Below are 21493 nucleotides of genomic sequence, written 5' to 3' on the forward strand. Positions count from 1 at the left end.
TTCTACAACATTGTGTGTATCCGTGCTTAAATTTTGTTTAATTCACACCTGCAGTGTCAATCCAGGCAAAAGGTCGGAAGTCTGATACAGGAAAAAAAATTCCGACGCCGACAGGCACGTATTGTAGGCTAAAATTAGCTAAACTGTGCAACATCTCAAGGGAAATGGGTGTGCAACATCTGTCGTTTCTCATGATGGAAGGCGAGGCGTACGGAGCAAGCGAGCGCTCGGCATGTCAGCGAGGCACCGAGGCATGATGAACCAAATACATCATACCTTGAGCGATGTAACTACTCATGTGACATCTGTTCTGGCACGCACAGCTGACCGCGAGCCGTATATTCTCCTCAGAGTGGGCTCTCGCCGTAGTATTTGCACAACACCGTTCCCTTCGATTACATCAATTATTCAGCCACTTTGGTTAACGTCAAATGCTAACAAGAGCGCGGACCTCAAGGACAGCTCACTATTTGACACAGGCCAAATCAATTACTCTTTGGCTATTCCTGAACTTTTTCTATGCGCCACAAGCTGCTTTCGCTGCACGTTTGTTGTTGCTTCTTGTAAGAATATTAAATCGTCTTTAAGCTTATCCAGGGGGCTCTTTTATCATGCGTGCGTACGCGCAGAAGTGTGCGTAAAGCGTGCGTTTCAACATTCCCAAGTCAAGTATGGGATTTATCAATTTGGACTTGTGTGTCAAGACGTGCAATTTACACACAGATCAGGCCATGCGTATAAACCTTGTGATAGAGCTACAAATAGAACGTCTATACAGACAGCAAAAACTAGCTGAAACTAAACAAGGGTTAGGGTTAGCCATAGATTAATTGCGCTCACATTTTGATGAAAGCACCATCAATAGGTCCGATAAGAAGCAGAGGCAGGCTGACTGTTATCCGTTAGCTACCCGAACACGGTAATAATTAATTTGAAGATGAAGGACTTTCGGGGGGGGAACAAACATTTTCAAGAAAAATATGCCTTTCATTCTCAAAATAACGATAATTATCACAAGAAATGTGATGTTCTTGGAAACAACATGCCAGATTAGCAAGGAAATGCTAAAAGGCATCTGTGGATCGTACACAAAAATGCTTCACACAAATATCTGTTGATGCATCAAATTCTGCAGACATTCTCTTGGCTGAGACCTTCCCTTTGCACAAAGGCTGCTTTTAACACCGAATGTAATCACTTTTAAGAGGTGCCTGTTGGGTCAAAACCAATAAGCCTATTCAATCTGCGCCGCCTGTATTCCAACACGCACCATCACTTTTATTTTTTATAAATTTCCTAGTGATGACTAACACACGGCACACAATGGCACCGGCGGTTCCCGAGAGACGCTGACCTTCGCGCATATATTGATGAGCCATCACTTAGGGAAGCAGTCTCCTCAGTGGCATTCCGTAGAGGTTAAATGTACGTTTGATTCATTGGGATGTACACTGAAAGGGAGGAGGGGCAGCTCACTGATCAATTTCTTGGCCTCACAAAAATAGGCTATAAATTACGGTGGGTAACCTGTCGCGTGCTAAGGTAACGTGAGGCCATCGGAAACACGGCCGATTTGGTCGCGACACCTTCGCCGTCTTTAGGGAATGTAGTTCCAGAAATTGGAAGGACGATAAAACGTTAAAAGTATCATTTAAGAATTAAATATAAGATCAATGCACATTTCACTAAATTGATTGCATGTGGGCACATTTGGCTGACGAATACAGTTGATTTAATTTCGGCTTTAAGATGACAGATACGCAAGACAAGGTCTCACAGGATGCTAAAGGGCTTTAGTGGAGTAATTACAGAGGTGGATGAAGGAGATAAGTCAGCGTATCGTCTGATTGGATCAGGCAGGAACACACAGAGGGGATGGGATACCAACGCAGGAAAAACACTTACCACCATCTTATTTTTGGACACCCAACAGTCAGGGGGGAAGTCCTGCAGCATGGGCACCAGGAACTGCAGGCAGCCGTCCCAGTGGCAAAGAAGCAGCATCATGCCGATAAGGTTGACGATCCTTACCATGGCGCTGGCCAGGTCGTAGGTCATGTGGAAGATCTGCAAGGAGAAAAGCAGGTCATTAAATTCCCAGAATCTCTGTGGATTGTCAAGGAGTGTATTCCCGTACGCTGAAGGGATTGATCGTGTGGTGGCGTTGTCAGTGGATGCTAAATTCTTTGGATGTCCTATTGGAAGGAGACCCTGGGGGTGACCAAGGACACAACGGAGAACTATGTCTCTCAGCTGGTTTAGGATCCCCCGGGATGAGCTGGATGAAGTGCCTGGGGAGAGGGAAGTCTGCTGAAGCTACTGACCCTGCAACCCGATTCCGGCTAAGCGGTAGAAAATGGACGGATGGACGTTTCAGTTGTAGGGACGTGGAGTAGTGAAAGGTTAATTACATTTTGCTAAAGTGCCTCGCAAAGCCAAAGCTTTCGACACACAGATGAGCAGGTACATGCAGATGTTCTGACAAGCCTCCTCAGGGAGACGCTCCCCTGTTTTCCCAACGGTGACTTTGCTGAATCACTCCTATCATCGGCCACTCAGCCAAATACAATAATGGCAAGCCAGGGCGGAGGTAACGGCGCTCCTGGGCCGAGATTGTTTCACGGGCAGGGTTTGTTAATCCTAATGATAAATATACTCGCAAGGCGCTGCAGGACTTGTGGGCCGGTGTAGATTTTAATGGCCGTGGCCATTGGAAAGCCTCTTAATCCCACAGAAGAGCACGGCTAACTGCTCTACACCTGATTAAAATCCACTCAGGGCCTTTTAAGGGCTTGCGACTCAGACTGCGTAGTTCATCTTGGTTGTGAGCAAGAAATGATGACATCAACCCTTTCATCTGGTCATTTTTGTCCATTAAATGGATAAATACAGTGGTTAGTGTAGTTTGGTGCTGTTTTTATTTGTTTGGTTTAAGGTCTTAAATCAATTCGATGTCAGACACTACAAAAAATATATACTCTGAATAACTGTGGTTCACATGTTTTTTTCACTTGTATGGCATATTACATTTGTGAGGATCGACTAATATTGTAGTGACATTGTCATGATTTGTTGTTGATTTTCAGTATGCATTAAAAGGACGACGTAAAAAAATTACTTTTAAAACTTTAAAACTAAGACTGAGTTCAACAGCAAATGTGATTAAAATATTTTATGATGATCACAAAGGACAACATGAAATTAAAATTGCCTGTTCAGTTAATAAAAAGATTATTGCATTTTATTCCTGCAGGGAACAATTGTTGTTTCGCTGCAGTAATAAGTTGTTGTGGAATTGATTTGCTTGAAATTATACTTATGTTTCTCATGCTTATTTGATCACCTGTAATGGATTTAAATGATGTTCATTGGAACTTCAGAGGGGGAAATCAACCATCTAATAGAATAAAGTGTCTGTTGTTGACTTCCCTGCTTGTTGATTCTATTCCTGTGCGTGTTTATTTGCTTGCGCGTTATGAACAAGGCGGCCGATGTGCTTCTGTCGGGACGATGCGAGAGGAGCCGCCGCCGCCGCCGACGCTCTACCTTCAAATCACATCATTGTAACTCCATCATGGAAGAGCGCCTGTGAAAGTGTGCCAGGGTGCGAATCAAGCGTCGGGCAGCTTTTCTCAAGAGTGGATGACAGATACACAAAAAACACGCCACTCTTTCCTGCCCATTTGCTTCCTACTGATGTTTAGCCCTGGGTGCTTTTGTTTGTTTTCCTTTTATTAAGGGCGTAATCTTCCTTTAAATGCAGTGGTTTGGAAAAAAAATTCCACTGCACGTTGTTGCAGGATGTCCAATTTCCTCTCACTGCTGTAATGGCATTCCATAAACTTAAAAGTGTTCAATTCACTTCTGTGGCAATTGAATAAATCATGAGGTACCCCTCATTTTCTTGTCTCGTCAGAGCTCCTGATATATTTTTCATTTCATTTCACAAATCGTATTTCCAGATGGGAAATGACTGCTTTTAAGTCAAATGGAAGGAAATTTAAGCAAAAGGCTATTTGTGGCACACTTAACAGGTGCTGGTCAATGAATAGGAATAATTTGCAATTTGTTATCATTTTTAAAGCATTTTTTAAGTAAGTCAGGTGGAGAGTAATCAAGGATTTTTTTAAAATAAAATTGTGCTATATTTTTCAAAACACATTCATTATTTTTTTTTTAATATGTGCATATTTGCAAATTTTAATGTAATGAGTCGCGTCGTAATTACCCCGTGCTGCATCATCAGCCGTGCTTGATTGACACACGATTTCAGTGTGACAAGTAATGAGCTTTATCAATTAAATCAATCCGTGCGTGCCTCAAAGTTCATTTCTAATCAGCTAACACCATGGCTGACCCGCGGGAAGGGTTTATCTTATGCAAAAAAAAAAAAAAGGCCTTCACCGAGATGTCATGTGCATGCATGCCGTCATGGTGGATGAAGTGCATGCGGTGAATGAGAAGTGGGCCTGGGAGTGGACCACAGGGAACACCCTTCCATCATCTGTCTAAACAGGCCTGCAGGGCACCGATCACCACATGAAAAAAAGAAAAACAAAACACTCTTCCTGGCGAGATGTGCCTTTCAGTTTGTGCTGGATCACACATTTATGTGCAATGGTCTTTTAAAAACTCAATCCACTTGGGTGGCTCTTCATAGAACAACGGGGCCCATTCACAGTGTTGGGGACCTGTCAGTGTCGCCGGAGAGCCTCATTGTGCACCCCATAATGGCTCATTAAATCTTTTCTTGCGTTCTTTCTTATCTCTCAAAGAGCACTCCTTGACCGAGGAGACGGGTCAGCGAGTGGCGGCTGATGAGTTGATTTACCTTCTTCAAATAACTTTGCGTGGATTTAATGAGTGAGAAGTGGTCACAGTTTCAGGTACCCGGGGATGGGGAGGATGGGGGCGGTGCTGATGAGGGGTGGGCCATGTCTATCAAGGCGCCCGAGCGTGAAAAAATGGAAGCGTTTTTTTTCCTCAAAATTAATTGCCTCATCTTAAATCGACAGCATGCCTCAATTAGTCAGCTACAAAAAAAATAAACACCACATATCAAATAAACCTCAATTTGTTCCCGAGTAGGCTTCGTCTTCTACTTAAATCAATAAATGTGTTTTCTCAAATCGACAACGTGCCTCAATTAGCCGCCAACAAAAAAGACGTCATACCTCAATTCGTGTTTGCTTGAGCGAATAAAAAAACTCTCTTCAAGCAGATACTCAGTACGTCACCAGTAGAAGGAATAAATGACTACGTATCTTTTGATAAAGCACACACGGATAATCTGAGCATCAACATTATTTCTTTATGTTTTGAAAACGACTCCAGCACTTTTCCATGCTCCTCTCAACAACATTTCCTAAAACGTTGATGGACTCGGTGGGTTGAAACAGTTCTGAGGAGGATGGCGAGAGGTCGCCCTCGGAGCTGAATCATTAGCGTGCTGCACGGAATCTGATCTTAACGGGATGAGTAATGGCATCCAAGTCACTGGTTCATCAACAGGAGACAACTCGGATGAGGAGAATATCCGGTCACAGACTTATTTTTATCCCGGAGACAAGTGACAAGAGGAAGCTGGCAAGAGTGAAAGATGCCGCAGATGTGTATGATTCCTTTTAAGGACATATTTCAGTTAATTAGGGACACCCTAGTCAAACTCACGAGTGCAAGGTTGAAAATGTCTAAAGAGGTTGATTTCCAAATTTAAGTTTGGAGAAAACTTTCACTCAACTCTTCTAGACCTAAACTTGGTCAAAACATCGTTTGCAACGGTATGACTGCACGCGGTGATATTTCATCTTTAAAATTAACGTTTGTGGCTAAATGCTACAGTAAACGCGACTGATGTGATAAAAATCCGAAATGGTTATTAATCAGCAAGATGGTCCATTTACGGCAAATCATTGTAAAGCAATTCCAGCCAGACTTCCATGATGACAATCCTAAAAATATACGAGTTTAAATCTCAAATGTGGGTGAAACATCCATTTGATTCATTGATTCCTAATCAGATTTAAAACTTAATAAAGATTTTGTCTTTTAAAACACAAACACATTCTATTGTGTGAAGATAAACCGTCGCCAAAAACATCCAGCTCTGCTTTGACCCGTGAAGCCCGCTTCTCTTTATCTCCTGGCATGGCCGACTGAAGCAGTTTGGGGGTCAAGTAGCATGCGTAAGGACACTTCAACTCTTTTGTAATGATGTGCCAACATGTCTGTGCTTTGGGCTGCTAACACACTGCGCCCCTCTTAAGGACAAGCGGTTATATCTCGCGTGTGGAGCAGGGGAGGGATGAGAAGAAATATATACACACCAATAGAATCTGTTGGATGTGATTATTATTATTATTATTATTATGATTGATTGGTCCAGATATATGTCGCAATGATGTGTTTGTGGTTGGAGGGGTATTTTTTTTCTCATTATAATGGATGGACAGTATGTGGAAAAGAGCAATGTTTTTAACGTAAGTCAATGGACAGAGATTATTATTTTTGAAAAAGTGTCAGAAAAATCCAAATGAACTTGCATAACAATAATAATAATCCTTTGATGCAGGCCGAAATGACGTCGAGTGAGGTGCGCCGTCAGATGTCCAAAATTGCCACATTATTCATAATGGAACCTCTTTGGCTGCACTTAAGCCGAGCAAAGGCAGACTTGCCACTATCAGTGGACAGAACATGAATGTCCTCTATTGTGTCGGCTCATTAATGTGAATCTGGTTTACTGGTCTTGACTCAAAAAATAAAAAAAATGCTTGTATCACTCACAGACTATTTTGTCTGGGCTAGTGATACAAATGGCACATTTTGGGGGGTTTATTCCATCCTGTTTGTCTAGAATTCTTAAACAGAAGAAGAAACAAATAGAAAATAAAAGAAGGGAGAGTTTGTTCAAATGAACTCCCTGCAGTATTAAGCGATGCAATGTGCAACGTTTGTTTCAGCTCTACTCAAGTCAAACACTTCCCGCAAGAAGTGGCCTTTGAGTGACTCCTTACTGGAGAGAAAATTAAAGCCAAACAATAATAGAAACTGGGTGATACTACCACAACGCTATTCATAATGCAGCATGCTGAAATCGAGTGTTTTATTTTATGTGCGTGCGTGTCTGACTGTTTGCGTGTGCCAATTCTGCCATATCAAAAAAAGTTGATGTCATTTAAGTGAGCAATGCTGGATGGCATTCAGTCTTGTTACAAGAGCTAAATATTGCACGGTGTGATGAGTCACGAAAGATCTGCACTAAGCGCCGTGAAAATGACCTTTTTTTTTTTTTAAACACTTGTCTTGAAGCACTCGACATACAGTAACGATGGAGATAATGTTGTGTGTTTACTAGGGGTGTAAATCGCGGGTTTTGTCACGATACGATATCATATCGATACCAAGAATCACGATACGATATTTGCCGATATCTTAAAGCCTGCTGTGATTCATTCACGATACATCACGATATAGTGCTCTATGATCGATATAGAACAATATCCTGATTTATAACAATTCATACGCAAAATCGACAAGGTACTGCAAACTCTTTATTTAGGAAATTACAAGAGTATTGTAGTATACAAAGTGCTTATTTTAACACTGAACTTTATCAAATTCCTATATTTTTTTCCCATATAAGTAAGTAAAGAAAAATGAATATTCTTTCTTTTCTTGTAATATATACCATTAACTTTAAAGTGCATTACTGAACTATTTAATGACAAAACAAAAATAAGTTCTTTATCATGAATGAAGCCCAAATGACTAATGATGACTAATTGGCCGCAAGTGTCATCGGCATGTGGAAATGCGCCTTATAGGTGGGAAGAAAAAAGTCCGCTGCAGCTGATCTTTTTTCCGACCAGTTACGTTACTATGACAGAATGTCGGCAACCAGCTGTCGTTATTATGTGGAAGGGGACACATTTACAGCCTTTGGCCAGTCGGTAGTCGCAGTGGCGTAGCCAGGAATTTTTCCAGTAGGGGCGCGCGCCCACAGAAAAAAAAAATCGAACATCACCCACGCCGTTCGCTGATCGCTAAAACAACATCCGGGTCCGGGAGGCAAACGGCGAATGGATAACATCGCGCACATAGAATAGCGCAAGCACATTCGCGCAAGACCGAAAGAAAAAAACGGCATGAAAATGAAGAATCGAAAAAGCTCGATTTTTTTCAACCGGGGCGCAGGGAGTCCTAATCGGGGCGCCGCCCCGGCTTGGCTACGCCACTGGGTAGTCGTACATATTAGACAGGTGTGTCCATTTCCCCCCCTGCCTTGTCCGCAAGTCACCACGAATCAGTCGAGTCGCCCGGTGACATTTGTCACCCGCCGTGAGCGCCTGTGAAATGACTCAAAACGTGCAATATGAGGTTTCATCATCAAGTGGTGCTAGACCTTCGTACAGTGCTTAAACCTCTGGGACAATAAGCGCACCAGGGAACGCCCTCGTTTCAAGGTCGACGTGTGTACATTTCATGAAGTGACACTTAAGTCGATCAGAAAATCTGCACAACCAAAATAAAAATGTGTGGCAGTGCGCCTTTTCTGACAAATGTTTACATTATTAGTGTGAGTGCCTGTGTGTTTATTTACATTGTCTGTGAATAGGAAGAATTTTTTTTAAGATGTTTCTGGCGAGATAAATGTTTTTTGTGCGTACGTATATTGTGATTGAATGTAATGTGGTGGTATTTATCCATAAAATAGAAGTAATTTCAACCTTTAGGCAAGCAAGAAGTATGGTGGTCTTAAAGGGTAAAAAAAAAAACAATCCAAGAAATGTGAAAGTCTTATGGGAAATACCAACAGAACCTCCTTATTTGACTTCCTTTTTATCTCAACATTCAAAGGGTCAGACAGGAGTGTCTTGTGAGGCTTTTTTTCCTCTCCCAAAATATTCAAATGTAGCAGGAAACGTCAATGGGAAAAGTCAAAGAGTCAGTCAGGTGGCGACAAGTTATTCTCCTGTGTGACACATGACATTTGTGTGAGGATGCATCTGGAGTAGGCTGGCGCTGAGGCAAAGCTGGCCTTTTACTCTGTCTGCCTAACTGGTACTCATCAGCCAGCCCAGTCGCCCTCGTACGCCACCTGCGACCGCATGAAACATGCAAATGGCAGCTGGCAGTGCAAAGTCGTGCTGTCTCTTTTTTGGTTATAGTTGCCGGCAGATTTTGTCCACAGTTTTTTCGTTTTTTAACCGATGTAAATATCAGTACCTTCAGAAAATAAACAGCTATCAAGAAAGGATGCAAGTCTCACATCGCCGAGATTCCAACCCAGAACCTTTCGACCGCATGGCAGACGTGCTAACCAGAAATCTATTGCGCTGCCCGTGAGGTATCGATGTTTATTTAATTATCTAATCTGCTTGTTTCCTTTGCGATTTTTCCTCCTTAATCACGCTGTCGCCTCAGTGCTCAGGCTTAACACGCAACTGCTTTTTTTCACCACAGTGCCGACCCCCACGTCAAGTTAAAAGTCGCAGCGAATATCCCGTGATGTCTTCGTTCGGGCTCCCAGAAGCGGCGTAGGGCATGCATGAGGGGAAGATTCTACTCCTAGTGATTCATTTGAACTTTTCCTCTGTTTGAAATGGCATCACAGAGATTGATGTCAGCACACACTGATCTCCACACAGTGTGCAGGCTGGGTGGTTGTGTAATAACAGAGCACCTGTAAGAGGACGGACGACGGACAGGTCCAGTGAAAAGGTGCTTTGATTGGCAATCAGGTTCTATTCAGTACCTTCCGATTGTCATGCACATGGGTGAAGGTGTCTAATTGATTGTTTTGATTGTGCAACCAGGAGAATTGATAGACCCGTCATTATTGTTGTTAAGCTGTCGATGGATTTGGTTCCGTTTGTGTCAAAATGACTGTACACCAATATAGAGCCCTGGAGTCTTCTGTGTTTCCATTCTTTCTTCTCAATTCCACACTGACACTTTCACGTTGTATCTTTTTACCTTTGAGAGCAAACAAGATCCACGCGTCAGAGCGACGGGAACTTTTCCAAATGATGTCGCAATTACAATCACGCTCGTATCGCGGAAAAACCTCTGGGGGATATGCGGTCCCACCACTATCTGGATGGGCGCACAGAGAGAAACGCCAATCAACACTGTGGTTTTATCAACTCACTGACGCCCGAGGGGCCGAAAAAGAGTTTCTTCAATCGGTGTGCATAATTACAAGTGCGCCTCCCTCCCAGGGGACATGTGCTGCACAAACATACCGGCAGTAGGATGCTAGTGCCACTTTAAATAAAGTGGATGAAATTCATCGGAAGAATTTCCCTACAGAAAGGTAACGAAAAACAATTGGATTTCTAAAAAGCTAGCAAGGTTAGTATCTAACAAGGGAATCGTCAAAAAAACATTTGGATCTCTAAACACCCCTGTTAAAAATATGCTGTCCATTTCCTGTCCATCCATCATTTTCTAAACTAATTGTCCAAATTAGGTTCATGGGTGACCCACAGCCTTTTCCAGCTGACTTTGAGCAAGTGGTGGGATACACCTTGGACTGATCTCCAGCCAATCGCATTACATGTAAGAGAGTCAATTGCCGAGAGTAAGCAAACCAAAACTTTGTAAACCCCCTCACCCCCAATCCCCGGATTCTTTTCCTACCTCTTCCCATTGGTGGATGTAGCGAATGAGTCTGGAAAGGCGAAGGAGGCGAAGCAAGCTGAGGATCTTGGTAAACCGGACGATCCGCAAAGCCCGCGCAGTCTTGTAGAAGTCAGAGTCAATGCGTGTCTCTACGATGAGGAAGATGTAGTCCACCGGGATAGAGGAGATGAAGTCCACTACGAACCAGCTGCGAAGATATTTAGTTTTGATCTCCTGCGGGTCCAGGATGATCTCCGTGTTGTCCTCCTTGACGATGCCCGTCCGGAAGTTGAGCACAAGGTCCAAGAGGAAGAAGGTGTCGGAAACTACGTTGAAGACGATCCAGGGGGGCGTGTGCTCGTCTTTGAAGAAGGTGATCCCGACGGGGATGATGATGAGGTTTCCCACCATCAACAGCAGCATGGTCAAATCCCAGTAAAACCTGGTCGGGGAGACAAATGGACAACAACATTCAGAATGGAGTATTGGGTATAAATTGATCCAATGCCAGCTCCACGAAAGCCAGTTGAATCTGTCCATCAATTAAAACCACCAACACCACCAATACCTGTGCCACAACTTTGACCCGCTTTTAGCTCTTCAGTATTCAGGGTGTACCAAAAATGTATTGTAACAATAATGCATGTTTGGACAGCATTCTTGACACTAACACGGATTAAAGAATTTGAAACAACCCATTTACATCTCAATTGTTGCTTATATTAGCCTCCCTACATGACATTTAATCCAGCAGTGGATAAATATGGATTAATTTGAGCTCTTTGTTCGCACGTAAACACGAATGCATATTCCACGCATGTTCTATTTTGCCCTCATAACAACCATTCAACATGAAAACTATTTGTCCAGTAAATCTGTACTGGAAGGTCAGTAAGGGTTAACTGTTAATTATAAAGCAACCCTGTGAACTCGTCCATCTTCCGAGCATGAACGTTTGGATATAAATTGCACTCTACTGGACGCTCAGTAATTGAATCCAGATTGGCTCTTTTGTGTTAAGGGTGATATATCCCAGAGGAATGAAAAAGGGGGAAGGGTTCTTGCATTGTCCACTGGACCAACGACCTCACATGATTTACCCACCTTTATCCGGGCCATAAAGGTCCGCCGCTGCGCCAAAGCAATTTCGAGACGGAAAGCCTCTATACATATCCTGTAGGTACATAACAAGGGTAAGGGGACTCCATTTTTCTGCAAGCTAGCAAGACTACAGCAATTAATTACAGCTCTTTCACTTCCCACTGATGACTATTGATTTCGCGGTTGATTCATGCGGTGCTGAAATAAATGTCAGAAGGGACCACAGTAAAGTACGGCTATAGGGCCACTATTCACAAAGAGGATAAAAAGAAATATCACAGAATCTACCAAATCTACGCTCACATACTGTATATTGACAGTGTTTGGTCAATGCTGTCACTCGCTGGTCATTGGTCTGTCAACGTGTCAGAAATTACATGCGGGTGTTGTGATTGGCTGAATGGGGCATGGGATGACATATATAGTGTCAGTGATTGGTTAATTGGGACACTTGAGAAGTCAATCATTATCACCCCTAATTATTTGATGAACTCACTAACTTGTCGTTGGCAAGTCGGCTGTAGACAGTTTGTTTTATGCGAAAGAGGTAAAATGTGTTTTCAATGTAGTGTGAATATTAGTTTGCGCTATGCTAAACTTGCCTCAATTTCTACAACAACTTCAACCAAAACAAGAAAAAATCAGGAAAGGGACTTGCTATTGGTCAACAAAACATAGAAAGCTGCTATGCTGAGTTGCCCCCGCACAAGGATTACATTTCGAAGTCCTCGTGTTCAAAAACACCTCTGTGTCAGTGTCACATCCACAACACACACACACAAGAGACAAAACAGTGACAGTAATTGGAATTCTTCAAAGTAAAAGAAGATCCGGTGTTTCAGCTTGTTTTCAAGTGGCGTTATATTTAGTCAGACCTCGCCAGCGCCGAGTTTGCTCGTGCTGGGACGGGAAGCCCCCCGGAGAACGAGAAAATCTTCAAAAGAGGAAATGCTTACACAGGTAATGACATTTGTACTTGTAGCGCATATACTATCTGTCAGGCATGAATATTTAGTAGATTCACACAGCTTATACAAGTGAGCATGGTCCACAACAATGGCTCCTTGCCTTTAAATGTGATGACTCAATCAAATCATATTGACATGCACCAATATAGAAAATAAACATTCATATAATGCTTTCGATTTACAATGTTTACTTTAGCGTACTTGCTAATTATTCCATATAATATCAGTAATTGGGTGATTATGTAATTCTTCATGGTTCAGTGGGTGGCCTCGTTTTTTTTTGAAACTCCAAGCTCAGATATATCGTTACAAAAGTACATAATGAGAGGAAACCTTCTACAGAGGACTTTAAAAACACTTTGAACGACTTTGTGTCCCCAACAATGATCGCATGCAGGAAGGTGCCCTTCCATGGTATCACTTGGAGCATTTGTGTGTGCGCACAGAATCGCATACGTAGAGTCAATGCTCATGACTTTTTTTTTTTTTTTCACTTGTGTCGCTGTCTCCTAATGGAGGTCAAGCCACCTAAACTTAGCCGAGATCCATTTACTGTGTTTTATTATGCACCGGAACTCTTGACATAGACGATTGTTCTATAAATACGAACGTGGGACATTTGAAAGGCATTAAATACTTGTGAGGGAGATAGTGAGCTACCAACAAAAATTAATTAATTAATTATTAAATAAATTTAAAAAAAATCAGCAATTGGTAGTTGTGGCATGTTAGTTTTTTTTAGATGTTTTTGTTTCATGACTATAAGGAACCATTTTGTGAGTCAGTCTATCAATATTTAATATCTGTTATGTAATATGGGGCAATAATTATATTTGTCGTTTTGACGGATGATGGGAATTTTTTAGTCTGACACTACAGGACAAATTGTAGGAGAATATAAATCAGATGGAAAAAAGGACGATTAAAAAGAATGATTAAATGAAGAATATTAATGTGGTGATAATTTGATATGAAATCAAAAAAATAATTAAAATAATAAAAGCTTGCATGGATTTGACAGGAATATAAATAGGAGAATCGAGAAACATAATTTTCCTCTTTGACAAGTCCTTTGAACACTTGATCCAAATAAGGTCGACATGTGTCAATCAAAACAAAATGCCCAAAGAAAACAACCTCTAAAATGTTTGCCACTTAACTAAGGTGAACTGAAAGTCCAAATTGGTCAGGAAGTAGACACTTTGGGACAATCAAACCGAGGATAAGAGCTGAGCAGATTCCGACTCACTCCCACTTGGCTTGTTACGGTACAGGGAGGTCAGAGTAGTGATGAAGGGCTCCCTGACATTTTCCCCTCCTCTGGAGAGACGAGGTATCGGCCAGGCCGACTTCTCTGGCGGAAACATGTTGTCGCTGTGAGAGTGCCGCGGGCTACACGATAAGCCTCTCTCAGTTTCCTCACCCTGGCGGTTACGCATACCTGGGAGGAACGGCACGAAGAGGGCCAAATGGACGCACATTTTAGTTTCGGGGTAGGCCTATATTTAAATGGAGACACAGGGGACACCTCCATGGGATTTAGTCTGTCATGTCCTGCTGTCGTAGAAGAAATCGACAGCATATTTTTTGTGAATAGAAAGCATGCTTGCAGATTTGGAGTCATCATTTACTTCTGTGCTAAAAATTTAGCTTGTTTGTATTTTATACGACAGTTTATGTTGTAATTAGCATTGATCTATTTTTTAATTTTATTAATTCAATTGATTTAATTAATTTAATTAAGTGAATTTAATAAATTTAGTTTATTTATTTATTTAATTTATCTAACTCGTGACCATATTAATGTCACACCAATTGTTTATACAGTTGTGTTTGCAAATATTTTAGGATGTTGCCTTTAATGGATTTGAAGTGAGGTCATCAATTGATTTCATGGAGAATATACAATATAATTGAGGAAATTCAAAGTATGTACCTTGAAATGAAATGTTAAATTTAGGAGATGAAAACACACGGTCAACATGAGCATAACAAGAATCTCATCAGTAATGTTGCCGCTGGGAGGAAGTCAGATTATTTTTACGTCACCTTTAATGGCAGCCAAAAAATGTTATGTTTTGTTCGCCTTTGCTACTGGTCATGGGAATAATTACATTAGCATTAGGGGTCACTTGTCAACAGAGTTTAATTAATGTTGGTTAAATGGCAGAAAAGGTTTTTGGCCCACCATTCCGAAGCCATTTTATGTGTCTGTCTTTGACCAAAAAAGAAAGGTCCTCTAAGTACATCAAATAAGCTGCTGAAAGTGTTTTTAAATTAAGCTTAAAAAAAAGTACAATAATTCATATTTGTAAGGCTAATTGAGGTAACTTCACAGCTAATTTAATATTTCATTCAGTCAAAACACATTACATAAGCATAATGATTCATGTACGACTTTATTTTATTATGTAATCACTTTCATCCCTAAACACCTGAAATTTCAACTTGGCCTCCATCATGTTCGGCAAATTATATGGTTTGCTTTGAATCATGAGTTGTTCTTTTTCTTCGTCTGGGAAAAAAAAAATCTAATGTTAGCGACACAAAATACTAAATACTGAAGAGATGAGTTGGGAGTAATATTTGATATACTTTCACAATATATTGCTGATTTAGCAGTTTAACAATAGTTAATGCTTAATTGCCGTTAAGGTTAAATAAAACGGACAGAGCAGCCGCCCCATTAAATCGGTAGCCATGTTTGAAAGAATGAATTAGCAGGAATGAATAACAATGAGGCACGCGAGGCTCTTGTGAGCAGAGACAGGGAGGGGGGGAATAAAAATCGCTTGATTTTTGCACGCACTAACTTCTAGCCGTGGGCAGAGTAAATCTATCAAAAGGCTGTCACACTTAAAAAGGAGAACATCTGTAACAACAACAACAAATACACTGGCCATAAAAGAGCGGCCTGTTGTCTTTTAAAACACGCCATTTGGCAAACACGGTGAGATTTAAGCATCACGCGAGGAGAAGAATGCAGGTGAAAAGGGTTAATCCTATTTTTGTTATCACCCGCTCCAATGAACTGTCATAACGCCGGCGTCTCTTTGCTAAGCACCGCCAGCAGACACACTGCGAGCACATCACTGACACTGGGGCTGTGCGCTTGCAAGTGGCTATATTTAGGTGAGGCGCGCCGCTTTATCAAGCCTACGCTAAGAAGATTTCATCAGAAGTTGAGGCAAATCTCCCCAACCTGAGGCTGCCGGGGGAGGGAAAAAAAAAAAACTGTGGGATTTGCTAAGAACCAACTGGGAGCTGAAAAAAACCAAAATGAGCCTTACCCAATGCAGCTCAAATAAATCCATCAATAAGTCGCTCCATTGTTGGACATAAATGTTTTTTTGTTTTTTTTACTATCAACAAGAAAGTCTGCCTTGCCACTGAGAAAATGTTTTAATGTTGTCTATTATTGCCATCTGTGAAAAGTCATCAGTGCATTACAGTTCAAAGGTCAAAAGGTCACATACAGGCAGACAAGTCATATTCACACAGTTTAGTCAAACATGACTGTTTGATGTCATATTAATGTAGAATTGACATCAGATACCCACAAAGATTTTTAGCCTCTCTCTTGAATCCAATTACTACTTTCCTATTCGCTATAGCACAGGTGCCATCTTGTGGCACCTTTATGTGTTACAGAAAAAGCTAAATAAAATGCGAAAAGGTTTGAGTGGATACCTGGGGGGGGGAAATTGGTTGAATTGGTGACAAAATCGCCGGTAAATATTAATTCATTTCCCAGCACTGGATGCGAAGGGCACAAGTGATGTCCAGCCGCTGCCATCATCATGCACTTATCCTACTAGCGCGTGCCAGTATCTGCTCTCTGACTGTACAGTCTGTCACGCTGCCAGTAATTGTGCCTGTCTTTTATCACCATTCCTTGTTATCTCCAAAAAGGTCCTCAGGGTTAAGTCACAAGGTTCACTGGCAGCCATCGACGAGTGCGGAGGAGGACACACACGAGCCAGCTCCTAAAAACAACCACCAGCATTGTACTCAAATGCAGCACAGTTGGCCAGGGGATGCTGGGTCTTGCGCAATGTGCTTTCTCCAAACACTAATGACGTGCTAAGATAAGGTAGAAGCTGATGGCACTGCACGTATCACCTCTTGTTCTGGACAACGGTGCTATTATCTCCAGCACTCCAGTCACCGTAATCAACAAATGGAGTGGCTGGGATGAAAGCCTTTCCTGTCTAGCTCCAAAATGGTGATCAGAGGTCAAAGTGCAAGAGGAAGAGTAGGTGCACCAAAACAAAATTACCCCCCTAAGACCTATTGAGACTGACAAGAAGGTTGATCCTCCGTGTGTGAACACAACACACACACACACGTCCCCTCTGTATTTAAAAGTGTCTTAATAGAAATTTAAATGCAAGTAATTAGATGCTCATTGCTCACAACCACTAAAAGAGTTAACACACTGCACAGCATTAAAAAAAATAGCACGGGCCGAATGGAATTGCAATTGCTAATGCATGTAGCTTTCTATTTTTTGTATTGCTATGGCAAAATGTCTGCTGCTCAATTACTTTTCACATCTCTCTATTTTCAATTATGGCCAAAACTCGTGTGAGGGGAGACAGAGGAGGAAAGAAAAACTAGGACATGTTCCAAACAATGATGACGATGATGATGATGGCGAAGATAAATCAGGAGTCCGCCCACATAGCAGAGGAAAAAGAAAAATAGCCACTGTCTAGCACTGCTGCGTGTGTGTGGTAACTCGGCCTATTTGTTTGACTGAAGCAGACAGACAGCGTGTGGCATAGCCAAGTCAAACACAATTGATCCAGGGAAGTATCTTCTATGAGTCACACACACACACACACACACTTCTTTATCTAGTACACTAGACTCTGGAGGTCTCTGAGTGGACATCCTGCTGAATCCAGCTGGTTTAGGCCTTCCACAAAACAGCAAAAAAAAAAAAATGGCCGACCTATATAGGTAACTAAAATTTAAACTTCCGGGGAAGTCAACTATTGACCAGTTTCACGTTAAGGGAAGATGACACTAGGACTCTACCATTACTATCCCAGGGTGGGGAAGCACTTGCATTGTAACTTAATTGACGACCAAAATATTTTGGGGATTCTTGTCAATTGTTTTTTTTGTTTTGTTTTTTAATTACAAAGCTAAATGGTGGTTCATGGAAGATTATGAAAGACATTAATTAGCATTCAGTGAACTGGACTTCTTCTGGGGCAGGGGAATGATGGGTGATGATTTGTCATATTTTTTAACTTTCATTTAATTTTTTTTTTAAGATCCTAAGCTACTTCTTACATCACAAAAAAAAAAAAAGTTCTTACTTCACAGAAAATTCAGAAAGACATTATTTCGGATCAGCTACAGGTGAACTGGACTTGACCATTAACCTTCTGGGGCAAACAATTAGTATTTGTTTAAATGGACTTCGAATGAACACTACATTGGGTAAAACCTTTTTTGATAGGCAAGGAGGTATTGAGCTGTTGAATTTAATGACTCTTTGCACAATAAATGACACTGTGACCTACAAGTAGAACTGATTTAAGTTTTGGACACATTCCGCTAATTGCCTCTGAGCTTTAACAAACCTTTTTCGTTCACAGCGGTGACTTACTTTTAAATTTTAAGTGCTTTTTAATGCCATGTTCCGCAGGAGCAGAGAGCCCCCCGAAGCGACGTATCACATCTTGACCATTTCTCATCTGGTCTGATGGGAGTGGGGGGGGTCAGTGTTGGGGGGAGGGTGGGAAGGGGGGGGGGGGCCAGTGGTGGTGGTGGGGGGGTGCCGAACGGGAAAAAAAAATCAATTTCAGAGAGACAAGGGGTGTGAGTATGCACCTGGGACACAAGCCCAGGCTGAAAAGGTTAACCTGTATGTGCGAGGTATAGCAGAAGCTGAGGTGTGCGTGCGTGCACGAAGAGGTCAACAGCAAGGGAAGATGCCATCGAGATACATTGCAATACAAACTATACTTAAAAAACACATGGAGGATGGACGGGGGAATGGATTTAAAGACAAAATATTATACACCAACAGTCTAGTGCAGACATCGTCCACCTGTTAACGCGTTCGCTACCAATGACGGCTATGGACGTCAATTTACAAATGGGCTGGTTGTGAAATAGCTAAGAGTGGAAAAATGTTGATAGATAGAATAAACTAGAAGATGACTTTGTTTTAGAATACAACAAATACTACTGCATTTATATTTTTTAAGAATACTTTAGACATTCACATATATGACTTTGCCCCACTTAAATATCAGCTTTATTTTTCAACCAGTTTTTATATCATGAACGTTATAGTCACACCTTTAAGTGTAAAAGGAAAAGTGAGATTTACAAACATCAAAAAGTCGACATAATTCTCAGTATGCTGCTCAAGTGTCACTTCCTTAACAGTGAGCTGCATAATTTGTTAAGTGTCACAAGCTCAAATCTTTTCCTTTTTTTTCTGTGCTGCCCTTTAACAGGCCTCCCTCTCCTGCCTCCATCAACGGAATCTGTGGCGTTCAGATAATGCATTGCAAACAGCCAGAAGCAGAGCATGTCAACTGAAATACTGAAGGGGAAAAAAAAAAAGGTCCGCAGTGGTCTCGGTCACTTCATTGTCACACGCAAGACAGATCCCATCTCTCAACCTCTCACTTGAGGTTGCTTGAAGATGTAATGCTGAATTCATTGAAGACCATTTGGAATTCAACATGCCCGCATAGTTGGACAAAAATGCATTACGTCACACGAGACGACAGCTTGAAGTGAGAAAAAATCGAATATAGACTCAGGTTCTAATAAATGTGAATACTAAGGACGGGTGATATGAGCTCAATATTGTCACATGATTTTTAATTGAAAAAAAACTAGTAATATTTTTGACATAATAGTATTGTTTGTAAATGTGAGGTACTCATTTCAAATGTGTACATTGATTATTGTTTCAGTGGCATTTTTTAAGACCTTTGAAAAGAATGCGTCAGGATTTCTTACTAAAAGAAAAATGTAGGCCCTAATTATGATAAATAAATACAATTATTAAAGAAACCACAGCTTTTGTGATTGACATGATGAAAGTGGCGAATCTTCACCCATCTTAGCTTTCAAGTCAATGTTTAAGAAACTGTTAGTGGGGGCGATATTATGTGATATTAAAATCTCCAGAATTTCAAGGAGTACTTGCAGACACATTTTCAGAAATAGGTAGCTGAAAAAAGTTTGGTGTTTAATTTCACACATGGTGGGTGGGGACTGGGCAGATCCTCCAGAGACCGACGTCATGTACACAAGCAATTAAAAAGCCAATTTTCTATAATAAATTACGAACTTTTAAAGGTTTGACTCTTTCGGAAAACATAATAGTATTTCTTGACACGTCACGGAAGGAAAATACCGTTGCCTCAACCGACCCCAACTAAAACAGCGAAAAAAATGAAAGAGATAGCAAACTTTGCTGAGACTGTCGACCACCCCGACTGTCCAGTCGGGGGATGAGGGGCTGGGAAGTTTGGGGAATAGCCTAACTGTGGTGTTGAAGGTGTTAAAAGTAGTCTTGGCAGGCGAATGCGGCTGTGTATCCACCTGGGGAGATTATAAATTGATGTGGCAGCACGGGAGATGGCCAAGCGGGAAGGACACACAACATTACATTTGTTAGGCAAGCCAAATACATCTAGCTCAGCAGCTGCCTTGCCCATTTTCAAAATGTATATGATGTCCAATCAATCAATATAATCTCGCCTCCAGATTACAGTCACAAGGTTAAACTCTCTTAATACATGAAGCAGCATTAGATGACGTCAACAGGCAGAGAGGGAGGGGCGGGGGGGGGGGGGGTGACAGTCAAAAATATATATTTTTTTAGTTGTTCAGGTTTCACGCTACTTCATTTAAGCGAGGGAGGTCACACGGTAGCGTTCAATCATTCCGCCACCGTGACAGGCAACCTTCTTCTACCCCGCGGCCAACACCCCCCTCCCTCCCCCGCCTCTGCATGGGCTCCCTCCATTAAATAAATTGTGCCATAATAATCTCTTGGCTCAATATTTATGGATGAAAGCAGGCAGACTATTTTGACTAGCCCACTTTCAGGGCCTTTCCAGAACCTTCTGTAATCCCCCATGTTTAACCGTCGCTAAATTGAACGGGGAGAGTTATTCAACATGAACTGTGAAAAAAAAAAAAGAAAAGGGAGACACGGAAGCTGTGCAATGTGAGCGTGTCATACCTCTGGACAGATTAGCACTGTGAAAAAAATGGATCCATTAAGGGCAAAAGCTGACGTACCAGAGTTTAGTTCATCCATGCGTCTTTAATCCAAAAGGTTTCATTACCGCTGACGAGGAAGTTTTGTTTTCATTGGCCTTGCTTAATTCTGTCTTGTTTTAATGCTTGTGTGACAGGTAGTGCGAAGACCCGGTCGGAATTATAATTTATCATGATACTTTCAATTTCTAAGCCTCATCAACATCCAGGAAAAAAAATCTATTAATCTACATGACATTTAGTGTACATGTTAATATTGATAGATACAAGATGGATACTTGGTTTTTGTTTTATTATACAGATATTTTTTGTTTAGTTCACTCACTGAAATATTTAACTCCTTGATGAATGTCTGAGTGTTCTAAATATTATCCAGCCATCCTTATATTTTTCTGCATTTAAAAAAATCAGCTCCAAAGTAAGACTATTGCATCAACCTTTTTTTGTAAGGTGACCTCTGACCCCGCCACACATGCAACCTCCCCGACGTGTCTCTACATGTCGTTTTTCAATATACTCAACAATGCCAC

General features: G+C 41.4%; 1 protein-coding gene across 1 annotated transcript in view; it reads right to left on the reverse strand.

The window, feature by feature from the left end:
• The window catches only part of hcn4 (hyperpolarization activated cyclic nucleotide-gated potassium channel 4), a 52750-nt gene that overhangs the window by 24866 nt on the left and 6391 nt on the right, over window positions 1–21493 (reverse strand). Inside the window, exons 2-3 of the mRNA XM_037248155.1 lie at window positions 10645–11068; window positions 1906–2067 (exon numbers count right to left, since the gene is read on the reverse strand). Of these exons, the coding sequence (XP_037104050.1) occupies window positions 1906–2067; window positions 10645–11068 (586 nt within the window). The remainder of the gene's footprint in view (window positions 1–1905; window positions 2068–10644; window positions 11069–21493) is intronic.

Source organism: Syngnathus acus, chromosome 3 (assembly GCF_901709675.1).
Source record: "Syngnathus acus chromosome 3, fSynAcu1.2, whole genome shotgun sequence".
In the NCBI taxonomy this organism is placed as follows: domain Eukaryota; kingdom Metazoa; phylum Chordata; class Actinopteri; order Syngnathiformes; family Syngnathidae; genus Syngnathus; species Syngnathus acus.